The sequence below is a fragment of the Leuresthes tenuis genome, unplaced genomic scaffold (assembly GCF_036924035.1).
Source record: "Leuresthes tenuis unplaced genomic scaffold, fLeuTen1.0.hap1 SCAF_3, whole genome shotgun sequence".
Lineage (NCBI taxonomy): Eukaryota > Metazoa > Chordata > Actinopteri > Atheriniformes > Atherinopsidae > Leuresthes > Leuresthes tenuis.
The window spans coordinates 12,677,191-12,698,883 of record NW_027325357.1 but is presented as its reverse complement, the minus strand read 5'-3'; the positions used below and the strand labels follow the sequence as shown (position 1 = coordinate 12,698,883).

Genomic DNA, 21,693 nt, shown 5'->3' with positions numbered 1-21,693 from the left:
TTCTTCTAAATGTAATGAGCACATGAAAATATATTATAACATGTATGGTTTGAGTTGGAGGGTCGAATCATACATATTTCACTGAAAAGTAAAAGAGCTGTGACTATTCATTTATAGTCTTAAAGCTGACTCAATTATTTTTGTAATTTGATATAGTAAACTGCTTAGATGTTTGTTGTTTTATTTTTGAGAAACTGAGACTGAAACTGTGTCCTCTGGGCAACCCTGAAGTCAATTCTGTTTTTGCTCTACAGCCCCTCCTGCTGGAAGAGTAGAGAATGAAATTATAGTTTACAAGGAACACAGTGATATTACACTTTGTGCTGTGCATGTTGAAGTCAAAGGAGGGTCTAAGAGAGGAAGCATTTACATTGCATCACAGTGTAGGATGCAGGTTTCTGAATTAGAATTAGAGCTTGACCTTTATCATTATGCAAAGGGGCCAAAAGTTGGAGTCATCTTAAAATGTCAAATTAGTGTTGAAGTGTTTTAGTGGCATGGTTTGAGTCTAATTGTCTCCTCAGAGAGAAGCTTCATTAACAAATCTGAGTGATCACCTTTGTGATGAAACTTTTCTATTCTAATGGAAATTAGCTCTTCTGAGGTGAAAATGATTCCTTCAGTCCCTTCACAAGGAGTCACTGAATGGTTTAATGAGAATGAAAATGGTATGAGATGGACTGTGTTGTTTGGAAGTGCTCTCACCATATATTCAGAAAACTAAATGAGGAGATATATTTAGGAAGCATGGAGTTCATTACCAGATTCCACAGATTTCCAGAATAAATCCCAAGGAGCCTAAAAGCTGGTACTAAGACAATTTAGGCTCTCTTGCAAGTCCTATGACTCCATTAAGCACAGACGTCGGAGAGGATATTTTTTTGTTTAGATTTATTGTAAATGTATTTTGTAAATATACAATCTGAAAGATTGTTTTAAAAGTTACTGGACTGGAGTTTTGTTAATGTTCTTCTTTTACTATAAATCCCACTTTTGGGTTCCTATTGTGAAGTAATAATCTTAGAGAGAGACTTACACTAACAAAGTTCTGATGACAACTGCAAACTTGGTTTAAATAATAACTCAGGCTTTAATATGTTGAGATCTTTGTTATGGGGATTAATATAAATGGTGGGCTCTAACTGTTGCCCCTTGCTTGAATGTGGACGAAATTATGTAAAAAACATTGTGCACTGTACCCTTTCCCTTATGGAGTTCCTGCCTTAGCTTCAAAGCAAATCACAAAAGACCAATGAATATATAGTTTTTAAAGTTTAATGAAAGGTGAAATGATTGGTGTGCAGTTCAAACTACAATCACAAAAATGTTCCTGTTGTTGTGTTTCAGTGGCGACTTAAATTAATACCATATAATAGACTATATAACATGACCAGCATGTGCACTATGCGTTTAAATTACTGTGGTATGCTACTCTTAAGACAAGACATAAGGACATTTCTGTAATTACATTGCATCTTTCCTTTGGAAGATAATCTTAACCTAAAGTCAACCTCTGCCTCCTCTTCGACCCCTCAGTCTTTAAAACAAAAGGCTTTGTGATTTTCTTACAGAAAGTGAATCACCAATAACCTTTAGTTAAAGTTGAAGATATTCTTTGAAGCAAATCCACATAACAGAAGAAGTCCTGTCTACTTTTTTGTAAGTGTAGAGGGGTCTTGCATGAATTCTTCTGACAGCTCTTCTTGCCTGGGTCTGTGTTCTTTTGTAACACTGGAGTCTGAAAGTCCTGGAGGATACAGAAGATTGGAAAAGGCATAGGAAAATTTTGTTAAGCTGAAAGGAAAACAATATCTGTGACTCTTAATCTCAACATGAGATCATTTGGAAATGAATTTAGATAACAAATCAAATCAATGGGATGTCCCTGCCAACTGAGTCACATATCTTAACAGACTTTCCTTTGATATTCCAGTAGACATTGCCAAATTTATAACTTTGACTATGATTTATTGTGAAAATTACATCAGAAAAGTTTGACCATTTCTTTAGATTAAATGCTTAAAATCTGTGATTTTACATGGCATATTAATAGCTTCAGTAAATAAAGAACATACCATTAGAGCCACTCTCTTTCCATTTGAATTTGTTGTCCTCAGTGTGCCGTGTCCAAGTAGAGCGAAAGCTCACCAGCTCAGCTGTGATGTGTGCGAGACTCCACTGCAGACCTCTTGAGCTCTCCTTCCAGAGACTGCTGTTGAGAATGGTAAAAGAGATTACCGTTGATAACAGCAATCATTTCTGTTTGTACAGATATTCACGTTGTACTTAGGTTGATTCCCAAGGACTTTAGTGACCCTCTGACTTTTTTCCAAGTGCCACTAGTCAAAGACCGATCATATGTTTCACCTATTCCGTGAAATACCCAGCAGAATGTAAATTGTAAAGTGACACACGTAATAATTATCAATTCAAGATCCAGAGATAAGCGAGGTTGTATAACAACGTAACTTAACATACTGTACCTTCATTTTCACAACAGTAATTTGAAAATCTTCCGCTTATTTGGCTTAATAATCTATTGGGTTATGTTCGTGTTATAATTGGTTTGCTCGATCTGTTCATCAGCATTTAAGGTAAATCATTTCGATTTACATTAATGCAGGCGTTTCTTTATAATAGACTTTGACATGACACAAACGCTTTTTGTTTGGTTTTTCTTCACCACAGAATCCGTTCTCCAATCCTCTACTTTAATTGTTTTCTCAGGTCTTGTGCAAAATCTATTTTAAAGAATACACAACACTGTTAATCTGACTATGCCTCAACTTTTTGCTGACCTTCCTTTGCACTGACACCTCTTTGGATGGCATTAAACTTCACTTGAACAGCTATCAAATGCAAATTGTATGCCTGGAACTACTTTCGGACCTTTCATATCCTAAATTTTTGATGAAATGATTTAAAAAAAAAAAAGCAAGACATGATCATGAAACTGCACATTGGCCAAATTACTTTTGAGCGTGTAAAATTTTAGGTAATATGTCAAAAGTAGATTTCATTCCTAAACAGTTGATGTAATATGTATGTTAAACCCCATTAAATCCATGTTAGTGTTGCATATAGGAAATCATTATAAGTCTTGTGTCAGTGTTCAAATACTCCATGACTACACACTGTAGTTAACATTAGTGATTCCCAAATCATGTATCTTACTGATTTTAGTCATCTGTTTGGCTCCATGAAGTTTATTTTCAGAGTTTCTTTGCAATAATTAAAATACAAAAATCAAATTCAGTACAAACTTTCATGTCCAACATTTAACAACATTGTAGATCCATTCATCTTTAATCAGCTGATTTAATCAGCCACCAGACAGGAAATGTAGTTAATCCAATACTTTGCTCACTGACTTCAGACATCAGCTTTTTGCTTTTTGCATGCTGTCCTTATACAATCTGTTGGATGTGTGTGCATAGGTCTCATATGTCATGCATTCTTGTTGTTGTAATACAATACATGCCAAGGTATGTGCTGTTTTGGCTGTTACTGTTTGTGTTACTGTATGATAATGGCTTCAAAGCAAATGTTTATGTCAGTCTTTGCTTATGTACAGCATTTGCCTTAGGTTTAATTATTTTTACATTTAAAAACGTTTGATGTTTTAAGACAGCTGGCACATGGGGGTTGGTTCTCTTGAAATATTACCTATCTAAAAATAATTTAAGTGACAAGTGGAAAATGCCAATTACACAGTGGATCTCATCAACTATTCCAACAGGTGAATAAATGACCCTTTGTATGAGTGTGTGAGTGTCTACCTGTGTCTGTTGCAGGGGTCTGGTGGAAATGGGTTCTCTTCCACTAAAGGAATAACAATCTTTTCTGCCATGTCTGTCAGCAGTGAGAATGTTGGATACACAATGAAGTCTATGAAACCTGCAAGATCAAATGTCACTGTATCATCCATAGACAGTCTGTGGTATCATGTGATTATTACCTAGCTGTAATAGCGGGAATTGTGGCATACATTTCCTTGTGAATCGTAAAAAAATATCTATTACAGTGATTTAAAAAAGATAAAAACGTCAATATCATGCTATATGCTGTCATGGTGCACTTTAGAGTAAAAATTAGAATACAACTGAGTGGCCTGTTGCACTTGTAAAGAGAAAAAGAGAAGAGCCTCCAAATACTGTGTGAAAAGTGACGAATTACTACACAAGTTGATTCGTTATTCTTAAAAAAACATGAAAACTGACTTAAAGAAAAAGGTTTATGAGACGTACCGATCTGAGACTCAGCTACTAGGGTGCTTTGTCGATCACACAGTGGAGAGAAGGGAAGGCCAAGCTCCGCCTCTCTATCGCCCTCACAAAGATAGAAACAACGAGAGAAGATACTTAAAGGGCATCCCACGCAACACCTGAAAATAGCTCTTTAAAGGTTACTTAACTCCAACACAGAATTTTAGACTGGCGAACCTGTGAGTGAGTGGTTTTACTATTGTCAAAGTGAAAAACATTGAGGGATTTTTTTAAAGCGAAAGATTCAATTTTAGATTCAAAAAGAGAACTGGGCTGCCTAACGCCTTCTCTTTTCCATTTCGTCTTCAAGTCAAGGCGAAGAAAAAACATTAGAGTGGGAGCACTTTAAATTCATATCTTCCATAAATCCACTCATTCCAATAGTAACAGTGCTGATTTTCTTTCATTGTAAAGTAGTTTTATAAATCTCACTTCAAGTTGAGTATAATGATGAAAAAATGTGATTTTTTTTCATCACTATCTTCTACAGATGATGGTTGTCAGTTGTCACTCATTTCACAATGCACAAAGTTAGGACTTTCATGTACATTCAAAAAGGATAAGCAAGTAAAAGACAACAGCTAACATTAACTTTTTTTTATGATCGTCTTGTCCCTGTCTGTGCAGAACGAAATTCTAACACGAGTTTGCCAACTCAGGGAGTTTAAAGGCAAGAGCAAGATTGAAATGGCATCAAATTGTTTGACAATTATCTGGATTAACCGATTCTCTACCGACTAGTGTCCAGAAAAAAAATATCTGAGCTTGATCAGGTCAGGTAACCAAAGCAATGCACAATCAACTCTTTAAAGAGACTCTGACCATCAATACTTCATACCTGAGGAGCTATTTATAAGATAAATTATGTTATTATTACATAATATGGTTTTTATAATATAACTATAATATATAATAATAATTATTATTATTATTAAAAACTATAATAACAACAATAATCTAAAGACTTTCCATTCTTTTCACACTAGTTAGGCTATTTACTACAGTGCTGAGCATCTTATAGGCATCCAGACTTTTAACTCATCACTCATCTTACGATAATGGTCAGGCAGTCCATGACAGAACAAAAAAAACCCAAAAAAAAATAGAGGCGGTAAGCAGAAAACAATAGTTTGCTTTGGCATTTTCGTCATGTGGCAAACTGAAACTGTTTAAATGTATGCATAAATGAAGGAAGTTCAAAGCCACATGAGAAAAAGCTTTCTGAAACTCAGTGTTACAACACTGAGAATTGCATTCAGGTAAGATGTAAATAGTATAGCCTTAAGAAGCAGTTAGGACTAGTAACAATTTATGAGTAGATCACAGAAAACTAGAAAGCTTAAACTACTGTTTGACAACTTCAACTCCACATCAGCCGCAACAAGAAGCCAGAGACGATGAAAGGTTTTTGAATAGTTTAGAATCTCGGTGAATAGATTTTGTTGTTGTCAATCTTTTGTCTTTTTCTTTTTTTTTACAGGACTTTTACTAAAGAATTTCAGCTCTATACTAAACACTAAGAATGAGGGAACAACAACCTTCTCATGTATAACAGGAAAAAATACAATAAACATAATTTAGGCTATTCCTCTATCCAAGATAAACAACCATGAATAGCAGCATGCTAATGGATAAAATGTTGCACAAGACCCAGATAATGAACAGAAATCCACATGTCTTGAACTTGGAGAAGAAAAGACAAACAATAGTCACAGGCTCAAGTTTATTAAGACGCTTACCTGCCTGAAAAACTCCTCCATCAGGGCTTTTGTCCAGCGAGAGTGCAGTGCCCAAGGCTTGGATGGATGGCTTATGTCAGCCGTGTGCAGTAACAGAGACAGTGCTTTGGGCTTATCAATCCTGATGGAGAAAGCATAATGCACTTATTGTTTGTACTTTTGTGCCTTCAGACAATTGTAAAAAGCAGTCTGTGCAGTCTGCCTTTTGTGTGCAGAATATTGCAGCTCTTAACATTCATATTATAAACTCCTGATTATGTACCACAGTGTGAACAGCAGCACAGTCAATTACCTCTCCTGTTGTTGTAGATAGGATTTCATCGCTTTAACTTGCAGTAGGTGGGAGGACATGTCAGTGGATAACACCATCTCTATAACAAGCGATCGCAGCTCCCTGCAAACAAACACACACAAGGCTTCAGTTTACTACCTGGCCTTTAATGATGGTAAGGAACTATAGAAAGTTGCCAGGCAGGAGAAGTCAATGAGATTGTAACCTTTTTTAGATTTCCTGATGGATTTTCTTGTTCCCATGGTAACACTAGAGAAGCCTATTACAGTATACTGCTGGTGTTTATCTCTGCTGATATCTGCAGAGCTCCTCTGTGAATAATACCGCCACTTACTGTGCTCATGACATATGAAGCAACAGCCTTAATAAATACAGAAAGTGAATATACAGTAAATATTTTCTCTTCCAAAGTCCTGTGCTGACATGGTTTGTTTATCAAGAATACATCCACTGCTGAATTAGTTTTACATTGCAGTTGATATGCATCCGCCATAGCTGACTTTTATTCAGCACATTTAATTTAGTAGTTATGATTATGTTGTACCACAAGATTATCATAAAATTTGACAAATTTAGTTGCTGTTGCCATATGAGACTCATTCATTATTCAACTGCCGATGAGTGAATTTGAGCAACATGATCCTTTATTGATTTTCAGAGGAAGCCAAAGGTCAGGGTCAGCAGAAGGAGAGGCTCACTTAACAACAAGTAATACTGGACATAAAATTACTCTCATGGGTCTTTGAATCCTATCGGTGTCATCTTCTCATCCCACCTTTACCCAATTCCACAAACAAATGAGAGGAAGAACCTAGATCAGCTAGTCTGCCCTAATATGACAAAATAGTCAGAAGGCCTTGTTTTGCTTAATGTGACTGATGCTGCTCTGGTTTGTATGTATGAGAGTGTTAACAGTGTTGTTAACATAAACCAAAACTAACAAAGCCTTTTCCTTGATAGTTGCCGATTCTCTGTATTCACTAATCACTAATAGTTAAAGTCAGTTAACTACTCTTTACTATCAGCAGCTCTTCCAACTAAAACCACAGAATAGGTAGATTATTCATACGGTTAAATTTAACCTATGGGGGTGTCATCCACACTTCTGCCCCTACAGTAGAAGTGAAATATTACTCATATGAATATTTCTACTTTGGATCGAATGTTTGTTTGTTTTACGTATTTCCTACAATGTCCCACAAAGTCCTCTGTCCTCTTAAGGAGAGGGAATATAGGGGGGTAACTTAACATGCAGATGTTCTCATGACCATTAAAGGCCACACATTCTTTAAATGTAATAACAGGTTTTTGTTGCTGGCATTACAGATACTGGGCTGACATCACACTGTGATTTGGTCTAATGATAAGGAAGGGCTCGTTTTCCCATTTCGTCAGTAAAGGGTTTGTGCCTCGTCTCTGGTGAAAATAGGTGATTTAATTCATAGGTTTTTTTACTATTTAATGATGTGATCATGTACTGTCTGTAGTTTAAATAGGAAATAAACCATAACCATAAACTGCTTGAAACTTCTGAAATGTGATGCTAGTTTAATTTAACTGAAATTACAAACAAAATCAGTGGAGAAAATTAAATGATGCATGTCCTGCTATAACGTTTAATCATTTCAGATCTTCTCTTTTTGTACTTCAGTGTAATACTACTCTGAATACTTTTCATCTTACATCCATTCCTCTCGTGTCAAATTAATGAAGATGTTGACTTGGTCGTCCTGTAGCAAGCGAAATGCTGCACTCAAGTGATGACTTTCTTGTACGGACCGGTCATTGTAGATCAATGCAAAGTCTGACCTGGAAGACGGTTAGAGAAACAAAGACAAATTAGGGACAGACAGAAGATATAGAGATGAAAAGGTTATAAAGTGTGCATGGGCACAAAAGTAATATCTGATCCAGGGATTGTTCAGAGTAGAGGAAGTGAAAAATGGGATATAAGTAGACTCCTCTGGGACAGTTTAATCTCTATAACTGCAGGTCTATGATTATAAATTTAAATGTGTATGTGATAAAAACTGGCACTGTGTGGGTATTAATGACTCAATATAGCAAGGTAATTAACTTATGTCTCAAGCAGGCATTCTGTACCCATTTATCTAAATATTTTTTTCCTAAAACATTTGTGAAAATGGTCTCAAATACAACATCCAGATGTGTGTGGCAGTGTTGTGCTCTCTCAGAAGACAGTTTTAGAAACAGACTGCATAAATTGCATACATGCCTGCAGACCAATGCTGAGCTGGCATTCACTAAAACATATGCTTTTATAGAAATCTCATTTCAAGAAAAGGTTCAAACAAATAAAAACAAATTATGTTTCAAGTTTTTGATCTATTTTACAAAATTTTGCAATATTTCTGTGGATGGGGTTTGTATATACATTAATTAATCACAATTCACCAAGTGGAAGGGAACCATTTTAAGAAAATTATTCAAAAATCCTTTGTTTGGCAAAATATTGAGTGTTTGAGGGATAAAAGACCACAGTATAAAGTTTATCACTGATACTTTTCTTCTTTGTCAGAAGTTACCACACTTGAACAAAATCAAATACAACCAAACCTCAGTTAGTGCTCTTTGTAGAAACAACAGTGGCTACTCATCCAAACCATTTAGACGGTGCGATGGTGATGTTCAGGAGACATATTCGATGGATTACTACTCTAAGATAGAAGCTGTTTCTAAGGCATGTTCTTTTAAGGCGGACAGGCATTCTTTGTGTTTTTTTTCCTAAAATAAAGTTTGATGATGATGATGGGTGCCAAGAGACTGTGTTGGAAAAATCTAAAAATACTGTGTTCCCTCCAAGAAAACATATTTGCTTTAGAGCGCTTTTGCCCTCTTCCCAAAACTGCATAAATGCCTATATCAAACTTTTCCTTTCTTTTTTTTTTTACATTCTCTCATATCCATTACTATGGTACAGTTTCACAACAGGATGTGGCATTTATTAGCAGGTACTTTGTACACATACAACAGGATTAATATAACATGTTTAAAAGATAAAGCTTACTTTGTGTGGATGTGAAAGTTATTTGTGGTTCCCGTGTGTTCGTAGTCGTGAATAGCTGCAGCAAATAGTGATGCCATAACCTCAAGCTCTGTCAACCAGTGCTTGATAGACATGAGAGACAAAAGAAACGTATTAAAACATATGTGTGTCAGCAGCATACATGCTCTAAATCATGTAAAAATCAAACAATGTTAGTACTTATATATGTTATTAGTATTTTGAATAAAGGAAATAAAAACTTGTAACAAGAATTAATCAAGCCGTTTCCACATATGAGCCCTAGAATGAAATACATTATATGGAATGCACATTGTGGAAATTACAAAGTGAAATTGAGGGTCTTGGTAGGGGATTCCCAATTAATTGTAAATATGACTATTCTTGTGCTGAAATATCTGTGCATATGTGTTGTATGAATTAATAATTGAACAGCTATATAGGCAAACAGAAAACAAGCATGAGCCAAAAAATTCGTATCAACACAGGCTCATAGTGAATTCTCTGGAAAAAAAGTTTTGTTCATACCTGACATCTATCAAACACTTTCTGGAAGTTATACCAGGAGTCTGCTAAGTTAAATCTGCAAAATGTCCAGTCTGTCTGCTACCCATGTTTATGAAAGCGACATTTCCAGCAATGATTTTTTTTCTTTGGTCATTGTCTCAAGAACAGGATTTGATTATTCTGTTATCTCAAGAAAAGTAAGAGATTAATTCATCTCCTTTTCCTAAGAAACCTGTCTTTTGTTTACTCGAGATCACAGCATGTTGTCATGGGAAAATGAGCTTTGGTTTCCGAGGATAACAAGGTGATTATGGTGAGCTTGAAAATAAGTGCTTCCTGGTTTTAATTTATCGTTCATGAAATTACTACTGACATGAAAGTTGGGGAGAATCTAGAACATCAAGTGAAGGCATGCATATTAAACTCTGTTTGCTGCACTGAGTTTAGTAAATATCTTTTCTTTAGTAAAGACAGTAGCATTTGTGGACATAGATAAGAGTTTAACTCTAGAAATGTCTAGATAAGGCTAGTTATCTCCAGATAATGACATAATTAATCTCTTATCAGCTTTGTTATCTGTGGATAATGAGATGATTAACATGTAATCTCGAGATAACGATATATATATAAAAAAAGTTTGAGTCATGGCTGCTCTTGGCTTCCATACATGTTTGTGTTCCAATGTGGTCTCACACCAGAATGTGTAATAGCCATGTTGGTCCACAGCTCAAAACATGGCAGTTTCATAGTAAATGTCCAAAAACTGTAAATGTAATGTTACACACCTTCATTTGCCTTTTTAAACCACAACATGTGTCCATTTTGCATCACGTGAGACTGTCACCCATGCTCAGAAATGATAAAATTGCACTATATTCTTGGCTCCAAATCGTATGTGTCTATGTTTTCCTTTGCAAAATGTAATATGCATACATTTTGCAATATGTGGAAGAAGAGCCAGAGAGCTAAGTTCTAACTCAGTTATACCCATTAATTTTCAAGCACTTCTCACTTTTCTATCTTGCTTTCATTCATAGTTTGTTAGAGTTCAGACATTGAGAACACATGGTTAGATTTACATTTCAATAAATACATGGTTACAGATTGTTATCATAGTGTGTAAACACTGCCCTATACAAATATTCAGGGTTGCAGTATGTTTAAACTTCTTCAGCCATTCAGCCAAGAAAAAAAACAAGTAATACTTCTGCTGTGTGTAAAAACTGCAAATCGCATACACCGATCAGCCATAACATTATGATCACTGACAGGTGGTCGAATGTAACATTCTGCTGGGAAAACCTGGTTCCTGGTTCCCACACGGATTTCACTTGGAGACTTATACAAACATTTCTGCAGATCAATCAAGCCTTGACTGGTCAGAGCTCTTTTGGCAGGACAAGGGGAACACACTCCCTACATGACACACTGGTCATGATGTTATGGCTGATCAGTGTATGTTTACAGTTCCTATGAAAGGGCTAAAACAGAGCTATTTGCCTCAGCATATTTACAGGCTTCCTGTTGAAACAGAAGATGTGGAGTTTATCCTCATAAGAAATGTGTCAGTTATACCACAAGTCCTGAGCGCAGCAACAGGCAGTGCACTGTCTGTGTCACATCAGCAGCATGGACATGGTTGTGATAGGGGTTGTTGTGTTTGCTGTATCCTCTCTCCAGTGCAGAGAGGAATTCTGTCAGGCATGAGATTGGAATCTAAAAAAAATAGCACTGCATAATCAGTAAAGTTTGTGTAAACACTGAAAGCTTAAACAACCTGAACAAAGTAAGAAGGTTAAGATTCACTGTGAAATGATGCATGCAATTTGTCAACATTTTTTCTGGCAACACTTATCCCTTGAAAGACCATCAAGTGGAAACAACCAGTATGTCTGATTGTATCTACAAATTCCAACATATATTTCCCACAAACACAGTCTACAAGAGGATTGATGATTATATTACTGAGAGATGTCCAGTTCAAAACACTGACATTCTTGCAGGGTAGAAATAAATGAGGTTGAACCACATCTTATATGATAAAATAAAAAATCCAGAGTTACAAGACCTTAAAACGGCTGTTCAGTTCATATCTGGAGATCAGCTCAAAGAAGAGAGTTTGCAGTGCATGATCAGAACTCGCTGAGTTCAGAGCAAACACGTCAAAGCCCCAGCGGTCAACATCCTGAGGAGAAAAAGAGTAAAGTGGCAGCTAAACTGAGGCATACTTGTGCTATCTATGTACATGATCCCTTTTGAGATGTCAGATTTATTGAACAAACATACAACACACTGAGATTTATGATTACTGGAGACTTACCCTCAGGCAGTTTACGACTGCTGTAGGTTGGTCTGGCATGGTCGCTGTGTAAGCCCTTTTGAACATCCTGGAATAATGCAGTGTTTATGCTGAGTTCAGTTAAAGTTCAGATGTTGACACTGTGCAGCAAACTTGACTCAGGAGCTGTTTACACAGATCTTCTAAAATCTCTCTCTGCTTTGGTAGGAAGTTTTAAAGTAACAAAGAGGCTAATGTGTCTGTGTTTTCTATGGTTCATCATAGCATCATAGTAACAACACTGCATGAGCTTATATTAGAATTATAGAACCTTGAAGGAAATCAGTCATTTGCAAAGGGAGTTTTATAGTGTGAAATGTTTGTCTCCTTTTGAGTCATAAATTAGGCATTGGTTGAATTATTGTTTTTGTTGCTCTCTAACATCCTGTTGAGTTGCTTTTAAATATAACTATTATAAACACATTCACTTTTATACCTTTCTACAAATATGCCAGCTTGCACTGCATGCACAATGCTGCGAAACTTGGGTTTCTCATCTGAGCGACGTGTAGGTCGTTGAATCCTCTGAGTGAAGGTGGATGCCAGCCAGTCAGTGACCTCTGATGGCACCCCGTCTGACTGCAGCTGCTGAAGATCATCTTCAGTCTCCAGACACTGCCTATGAGAGACATTGACTTTTACAAAGTATGAAGACACAGAAACTAAAATTAAGAGCAGAATGATTGGCTTTTAATCTTCACTGAAATGATTGTTTTAAACCTTTTTAACATGTCCATAAGGTGAGTATTTTAGATATTTCCTTAGGTCTGCCTTGCTATTTGATGCATATTCAGTTTGACTTTGTAAAAGGCCTGATCTTCACTGTTCAATCATACTGTATTGTTCATCTTGTGCTGAATTGTTTGTACTGTTCTGTATTGGGGCTGCACAGTGGAGGGGTGAGTACTGTCACCTCATAGTAGCTTTGAATCCCGACTTGGGTCCTTTTGCATGCTCTCCCTATGTATTGTCTGGGCTCGCACCGGGTAACTTAGCTTCCTCCAACAGTCCAAAAATGTATATGTTAGGTTATTTGGTGATTCTAAAATTGACCTTAAGAGTGAGCTGGAAAAAGCGGTTGTTTGTCTTGTTTGTCTCTGTGTGGCCCTGTGATGGACTGGCAACCACTCCAGGGTGTTCCCTACCTCTCACCCAATGGCAGCTGGGAAAAGCTCCAGGCCTCCACAACCCTGAATTGGTTTAATCAGTTATAGAAAATCAATGGCTGGCAAAAGCTGGCGTCACCTATTCAGTGAATGAGGAAGAGGCAGTAGTGTTATTTCCTGAGAAGTTCTAGAAGCATGTACAATGTACAGTTAGGAGGTACACAGATGAGCCTTTAAAGGATTTATAACTCGTGGACTGGGACTTTAAAATGAATATCAATTTCTTACATAACTAGGATCATTAGCATTCACATCTTCTACCATCATCCTCAGTAACTTCTTTCATGGAAAGAATTGAAGTCTGAGCCTCCCAGAATAACAATAAACGTCCCAAGGACCCTTTTTTTCAATATTTTACTGATGACACCAAACCTTCTCCTGTTAACTGCCTGCAGCCCAGATGCTCATCCCTCTGCTTCTTATCTCCTGGAAAGACTATTGTAATTACAATTGCAAGAGATCTGGCACCTGTTACTTACATGCATTGGCTTCCAGTTGCTGCTTGCAGTAATTTCGAAACTCTGGGGCTGACTTACAGGGCTGGGAAGGAACATGCTCTAAGTTATGTTCAAATCCTTTCTGGACATTTCTCTATCTTATCAACGTGGTAAGACAGAGTTGTGTATCAACGTGACCTTCTCAGTCATGGAGGAGAAATGAGCCCCATTTAAAGTATGTGCCAAGATAATTACCTCTTGATACTGCATAGTTTGAATATACTTAATGTAAGTTACACTGTAACATGAACTATGTGTAAAAGATGAATGTGGCCACTTTCGTCAGAAAAGTGAAGTTAAGTGCCTCAAAATGCAATGCAGTTGACAGCCAAAACAGAACTGATCCAAAAGAAAATAAAATAAAAATAAAAAAACTTCTCTCATAAAATACAGAGTCAGTAAGTTTTGTCTGTTTGTTATTTTTATGTCTATAGCTGTATATAGTGGGTCATTTGAAAATCATTTTATTATCATTAGAATTCAAAGGAATCAAGTTCAAAATTTACTCTCCAGGTCTACAAACTGCCAAGCAAGATGACAAAAAAATGATAAAAAAAATAAAATCAAAATGCTGAAGCCAAGGCTTCAAAATGGTCCACAAACCAGAGAGCAATGTAACACGACTGGGTCATTTTCTGATGCACAGTTTCCAATACACAGGACAAGGGTTAGGGTTAATATCCTTTGTACAAGCACATGCAAGAGTTCGTAGATGAACACCAGACTATGAATGCTGGAGTTATGGTTAGTATGAAATTTAGTCTATGCTTTGGACAAAATCGTTAAAAAAATATATATAATGTCATGTATCGATTAAAAATGGTATAAACTAAAATAAATGGCATAGCAAAATCACTTACAGATAAAAAGGATAACATTCATCAGGCATGGACTGGGATATGTTATGCATAAAGTTATCAGTCAGTTCTCAAAATTAGTGTGTTGGAAGCTGGACAATAGGCAATGTAAATACCTGAAAAATGATGAGGACCAAATTATGATGGCCTAATAGCTGGGTCAAAGCATCTTTTGACTTTTGACAGGGTTTTCCTGACAAGTGGGGGTTAGCTGTGACAGGGAGCACATATAACTGACTAACTGAACGGGAGGCAAAGGTTTACTCGGGTGCTTTGATGTCATGAAAATATGTTTGCATAGAAGAAATTTCAGGACACACTGCATTGATGCTTGCTACAGATAAGGCCATATAGTTGCAGAAATGTCAGAGTGATGTGAGTGAGATAACTGATTAACAGAAGAACTTGGCATAGTCTGATGAATCAATTTCTTTTACATCATATAGCAATGTGACACGATGGGTTATTGTTCTGCTGGCAAAACTTGGTTTCTTGCATTTATGTGGACTTTACTTTGACCGCCAATCTAAACATTGTTGCAAAGCTAATACCTCTTTAAAGTAACAGCGTCATAACAGTAGTCTCTTTCAGCAGGATAAAAAACTCTGCCACATTTTTTAAAAACTGTCAAGGTACAGACAGAGGTTGTAAGGTCCTAAATTTTAAAGATCTTCAAATATCATTCCAATCAAGCATCGGTGGGATGCACTGGAAAAAGAAATTGGATTCATAGAGACACCAAATCCTAATTTACAGCACATCAAATATCTACTGCTAAGGCCTTGGAGCCTGCAATAAGTTCTGAGGTCAATGCCTTTTTCTGGTCATATACAATCTGTTGTCAATAATGTAATTACTGAAACATAGTTAGAGAGAGAAACATATCTTTTCTGCTTATGGAGTCATTGCCTAAAGGAGTATTTCTTAATACGTCTCACTGCACCTTTGAGGAAGTTGCAAAATTCTCTGTGGTCAGAGTGCAGACTAGTCTGTGAACTTTCTCAGCACATCGTTGTTACTCAAACAGATAAGACAGGGAGGTTCAAAGAGACAGTTTTCTTGAAATCATAATGTTTCTTAATTGTTCCATAGATGAATATTCTGTTGCTGTTGCATTGCATAAAAGTTCATGAAATGGCAGATATGTTTTATAACCATTTAGTTAAATTGAGCAGCTGATTATCAGGATAAGGGTTTTTTCACATATTGTCCTTAGTTTTTTAAAGAATTCTCTTGTATTATTGTTTTACCTTGTGCCATCAAGGTACACTGCCTCTAGTAATGATGCTGTGAAATCCAGATTCTTTTTGATTTCCTCAAAATCGACATCTTTCTCCTCCAGCTGCTTCAGCATGCTCCTGAGTCTGAAACACAACCATTGTTAGAGGTGTGATGCTAACCAAAATAACACTGACTTTATCATCATCAACAGGCAAAACGCTTAGAGGTTACGGCAGTTCAGAATCAAATTTCTGGATCAAATCACAAAACAAAAGTATGAAATTTATATTCAGAGAAGGAAAGAAATGATTAACTTTGTGAGATTTATTGATGTATGTATAATTTTCTGTTACTTTGTAAACCCTTGTAAAGCCCAGGGTTTTATGAATTGGCAGCACTTGTCTTTGATACCAGTAAGCGAAATGCGACCCAAGAGGTTCTTGATCAAAAGAGAAATCCCTTTTAACAGAAATTGATCATTTGGAAGTGATTTAAATGCCAGACTGTTCAAAGACAGCTGGGGGTGAAAAAGCACCATTAGTGATACATTTTCCATGAGAGGAAAACTTCCCATGTTAAAGGTCTTACATAACTGACATCAAGTCAAAATACACTCCATGAAAAAAGGATGTTTTGGAGTTCTGGAAACATACTGCTCATTCTTGGTTTTGAAATTTTTAATCACATTATGATAAAAAAATGGTGGAAACATGCTGATCTCCCATAGTGTAATATGAGGCAAATGCTTGAGGTCCATGTCACCTATAGTGTAACCAGCCTCCCGTGTGTCCATGTAATCACAATCAGGAATTAATCGAAAAGTTTTCCTGCTTAAAAGAGCTGCGATGAAAAATCTCCCCCTTAGTTTGTGTGAATAGCAATCGCTCAACTTCAACTAGGTATAATTTTTGTGTCTGTCTGAAACCAAAAAATACTTGATGTAATCACATATTTGTGTCACAGATGATTTTTCAAAAGCATTTTGAGTGAGCTGCCCATATGGTGTTTAAACTGCATAAGGCCACATTGTGGAGCCAACTCCTGGGGATGAGATGCTCACAGCTTTTCAAGTGTTTATCACGCTGGCAAGGGCTTTCAAAAGCTGTTGAGTCATAAAAATAGCATGCATCAGAATGTCACCGCTCATTTTCAACTTCAAGTAATCTTTCATGATAACACAGCCTTTTTTGTTTCAACTGTTTGCAGTCAAAGAGTCTCTGACAGGACATTTACAGGAAATTACCCGCCAAGTGTGCCAGTGAAACTCTGTTTATAGAGAAAGATGACAAATCCTTCTTTGGCTCAGACTTTGTTGAATCTCCATACTACACAGTGTCATTTTCACCAAGCATAACACTGAAAACGATTGAATGGCATCTGCACACAATTTTGTTTACTCAATGTCTTTAAACTAATTTAAGAAAAAACAGAAAGACTTGACTTTACATTTTATCAAAACACATTTCAAGACAAAAGTGTTATGAACTTAGGTTGTCCAAATGTGACTATTATGGTTTTATAATAGATATTGATTAATACGTGGCATAAAAATAAGACTTAAGCTCTGACCCCTGCAGACACCAGTACACAAGTATGTTAATTAAAACAAAACCACATGATCCACCACCTCTGCAGCACATTTCCCTCCCACAGTAAAAGCATGAGCCAGACAAGTGTTTGCATGAACACCAAAGTATAGTAACAAACTGAAACTTAATTTAAAAAAATACAAAGGATCCACTGCAAATTAAATAAGATCTTTGGCATTTTCTGCTGTTGTCTGTGCTTCTCATTCTTTGCTTTGTGGTGATCGATATCTTCTGGAACCATCGAGACTGGGGTGTATTTTTGAGTCACACATTTTCATCTCTGCTAAACAAGAAAGCCACCTACACAGTAATGCAACTTTTTTTCAAAGAACAAAAATGGAGCATGTCTGATAAAGTCCTTCAGTCTAATGTATGCATTCACATAGAAATGTAAAGTGTTGCAAACTAAATTTGCTCTGCATTAAACCCATGTCTTACCTAGAGATGGGTATCTGCAGTTTTTTCTTGCGGATTCGCACCAGTTCAGCCATTCCACATTCGAACTGTGCTCTAATAGACCCCAGAGTTCAGAAATCAAAATTCAAACAAACAAACAAGAAAAAAAACAATAGGATCATGAAAAGGAAAATTATCACTGAGAAGTAGTGAGAGGAAAAGTTCTCCAAACCACCAATGCAAACTTTATGTGTCCTGAGACAGCTTCAACAGCTCTCCCACCCACTTCTAAGGGACCTACTCCACTTTTCTCTGATTGGTTAGGCAGACCCAAACTGTGTCAGTGTGTGCACATGTGTGTCTGCGTGTGTGTGTGTGTAACAGAGGGAGGGAGGGAGGGAGAGAGAGAGAGAGAGAGAGCTGCTGTGTTTGTCAGTGAGTGAGTGTTTGTGTATATGTGTACACTCGTTGTGCGAAGTGTGAGAGAGCTGACCGCACTCGCTGATGAAGTGATGACTGCAAGGCTTTCAAACCATGTGTACCCAAATCCCAAATGAGAATTTTCCACTGCAGCCGCAAATCAGGGAACTACACTGAAAGACTTTCACTGAAACCCACCACAGTTACCCAAACCATAGTACATAAACAAAACTTCTCCAAGAAAACCATCCACAACAAACTGACAGTTTAACTGTTTAACTGTGCACAGAAAAGATCATGACTGCCCACAGAACTCATAACATAAAGAGATGATAATATTGTTAATGTGTAAAACCTCATTAACTTTAATAAGCTCAGAGTTTAAAAAAATCATTCAAATCATACCTAATGTTAACCTCAATACAGTCCATATATATTCTCTGAATACCAACTGAATAAATGTCAGCTCAGTGTTGAGAGCAAGACAAAAAGTATGTCTGGCTAAAAAAGGGCATTCTTCTGTCCTTTGAGGCTCCTTAAAAGGGCATCACACAATCATAGAAGATCAGTGGAGACAGCAAAAGTTGTTCCTGAACACTTTTACAGCTCAAGGTCCTAAATCTATTACTAGTCTTTATTTATAGTATTGTGAGAGCTGTGCAGGGAAAACCCCTGCCTGCTGTCCGTTTCCCTCCTTGCCTGCTGGGTCAGACTGACTCTCATGCTCCCATGCTCTTTGACACAGTACAACAAATTGTAAAAATGAAGAGAAGTAATATTAAGACATATGATTCTCCATCTCCGTTGTCACTTTTAGGGATAAATACATTTCTTCTGTTGGAGAAAAAAGAATCACCATTAACAAGCTTACAGCCACATTTATACTGAGATGTCAAATTACAGACTGTGGAGAAGTAATTCAGGAGTATTTTCAATTCAAGGGCTTGAAACTTTTTGTTTTATACTCAATCCGATGCTTAATTTATTTCTACAGTCTATCATTTATCATCTCACGTTCCCTCTGATGATGATGAGCATACACCCTCTAATCTCTCTCTGTCCACCAAGTGGCCTGAGCCAAATATTACTCATAGCCTCCACACTTCAGAAGGAGAAACTAGACTCTGTGGCTACCAAAAGTCAGATCTAAATGTGATTTATGTCTGCATGGGAAGTAGATGTAAGAGAAACCAAGGATACCGAGACACACAAAAAGTTTTTATTCCTCTTTTTAAAATGATGGAATTATGTGTGAATGGTTTTTGACTGAAAATCAACGCAACTCTCCCCCTCAAATAAAAAATATTGCTTTGATCTCATTCACGAGTACCAGGTTTACCTGGTATCCTCCTGTGCTATTTAGCACTAAAGATAGGTGTGGATTATTTTGACCGTATGTTAAGATGTATGTCCCAGCGTTCTCTACCAACAAACGTATGAAAATAAAAAACATGAGTTATTTTGATACAAACATGTTTTTTAAAGTTAACAATTTAATATGAGTACACTCAAATGTAAATTAAGTGACCGACAATTAAACAAAAAACATTGCTACAAGATGGATTTGAACCCATTCATTACAGTAGGAAGTGATCTCATATGTCACCACCTAAATCGGCCAAATAGATCCAAAAATGTAGACAGAAAGCACTTTCGAATGAAAAAGGACATGATTATAATTGATTCATTATTATTTTTGTATGGAAATACATACTAACAAGAATTTATTTAATTTCACTAGAATTGGTGAATATAATTATATTTCAAATTCATATTTACCTCAAGATTTACAAAGCATGACAAAAACATATTCTAATCAAATATGTTATCAAATATGATTCAAAATCTGCATGAAGTCAGAATTAATTCCAACAGAGGATTTAGTTGGAATTTCAAATGCTGTTTCACTCCAATCCCATAAACATTACTGTTACTATCATTTGGATCCACAGACTTCACTATGGACATGTTTATTTTCTAAACACCCCTTACACTTTTAGCTGTATTAGCTCCATGGCTCCTGGTGTGGAGTCGAGGCCAAAGTGAGACGCTTCCATAGTTATGGGAAGGATCATGTAAAATGACTGTGTAGACATTTACATTGTCCTCCATATGAGATAAATAAAATGTAGTGATCCATAGAATTTTCATTTGTCCATTACAGATCTGGTTTAACAACAAATCTGTGCAATACTAATTCCAGTTTTATCTAAATGTTTTGGCAATTGCTAAATAGTAAACCTAAACCAAACCTTATATGAAAAGTATACATTGCAAGGTGCCAACAGATCTCACTGCAAGCTCACAGAACAGCCTGCTCACATCAGCAAGGCTTTTATTCTGATGTCATTTTTTGTGCCATGGGCATCGCTAACAAAAATCATCTCACCTCCACTGAATTGGAAACACAGTAGAACTATAAGTTCTAATATATATGTATTTAGGATAATATCAGTCTCACCAAAGTCAGTCAAAGATGGAGTGGAATAGAAAAGTTGCAGATAAATCTTCGATTAATGCTCTGTACCACATGTACACAAATCCCACCCCTGCTTTGTTTCTGTCTGATACTACACATATGAAAAACAAAGAGGTTTTGTTGAATAATTGTCACATGTGCAACATCCATCCAAGACTGCACAACATGCTGAAAATATACCCTTTGCAAATTTATGGACCACAATAACTACAGAAAACATGCCTAAATCCAGAAATGCTGACAGTTTTATGCTGCAAGATCTTAAATTTAATTTAATTAGTGTAAAGTAAAAGAAACAAATGTTAAAGAAAGTCTTACCGTTCCAATGAGCCTCTCCATGTTACGGCACTCAAATTTCTATCAGCAATTCTTTGTATCTTACACGGTGTCATGACTCCTCGCCTGTAACACTGCTGAAGATCATGCAAGTGTTTATTTATAAATGTTAGAAGAATCACATAGAGTTTATGCCTCTGTATGTTACTGTAAATCTAACATGCGTTAGACTGTTTGGATGCGTGTATATAACTGCTGGAGATTATGTTCTTCACTGCTGTTTACTCTCACACATACATGTAATCCTCTGTGTATTTTGCAGTGTGTAGGCTGTGTGTGTGAGTGTGTGTATTCCTCAGTGCAACACAAGTCAGCAGAAGAGGCACTGCGTCAACAACACAATCAGCAGAGAGTCTTCATATCAGGACCAGAGTTTCCACCATTAACCGCCCTAAGAGTCTGGGGACAGGGTCCACAGTGGAGCTGCAGGAAAAGTTCAACTGCATGCAAAGCTTCATATGCAGAAAAGACACAACAGTGTTGTTACTAAATCATTATCATAAGTTATCATAAACCAAACAATACAGAAAAGGAACAAAAGCACTGTTAAAACTTTGCGATAATCA

The 21,693-nt window shown here is 36.6% G+C and overlaps 1 protein-coding gene across 2 annotated transcripts; it reads right to left on the bottom strand.

Moving 5' to 3' along the window:
• Positions 1-1,259: 1,259 nt before the first annotated feature.
• On the bottom strand, positions 1,260-21,287 carry LOC140303200 (dual specificity calcium/calmodulin-dependent 3',5'-cyclic nucleotide phosphodiesterase 1B-like). 2 transcript variants are annotated; one of them, XM_072381866.1, is made up of 14 exons: positions 21,110-21,287; positions 15,937-16,050; positions 12,603-12,785; positions 12,149-12,215; positions 11,897-12,013; positions 11,404-11,544; positions 9,325-9,425; positions 7,980-8,105; positions 6,297-6,398; positions 6,005-6,125; positions 4,248-4,329; positions 3,780-3,897; positions 2,076-2,212; positions 1,260-1,747 (listed from the first exon to the last, which is right to left on the bottom strand). In XM_072381866.1, the coding sequence occupies exons 1-14, from the start codon at positions 21,181-21,183 to the stop codon at positions 1,650-1,652; spliced, it is 1,581 nt and encodes a 526-aa protein (XP_072237967.1). In that variant the 5' UTR covers positions 21,184-21,287; the 3' UTR covers positions 1,260-1,649. The 2 variants fall into 2 exon arrangements, with proteins under 2 accessions (XP_072237967.1, XP_072237968.1); XM_072381867.1 differs by lacking the exon at positions 21,110-21,287 and adding an exon at positions 17,935-18,162.
• Between the last annotated feature and the right edge of the window lie 406 nt (positions 21,288-21,693).

Coding starts and splice junctions, on each gene's coding strand:
- LOC140303200 (XM_072381866.1), bottom strand. CDS start 21,183: ATGACACCGTGTAAGATACAAAGAATTGCTGATAGAAATTTGAGTGCC. Junction 11,545..11,896: donor AACTGAACAGCCGTTTTAAG/GTCTTGTAACTC, acceptor TATTTTTTTTAG/ATTCCAATCTCATGCCTGAC. Junction 6,399..7,979: donor TTGACACGAGAGGAATGGAT/GTAAGATGAAAA, acceptor GTTTGTTTGCAG/GGAGCTGCGATCGCTTGTTA.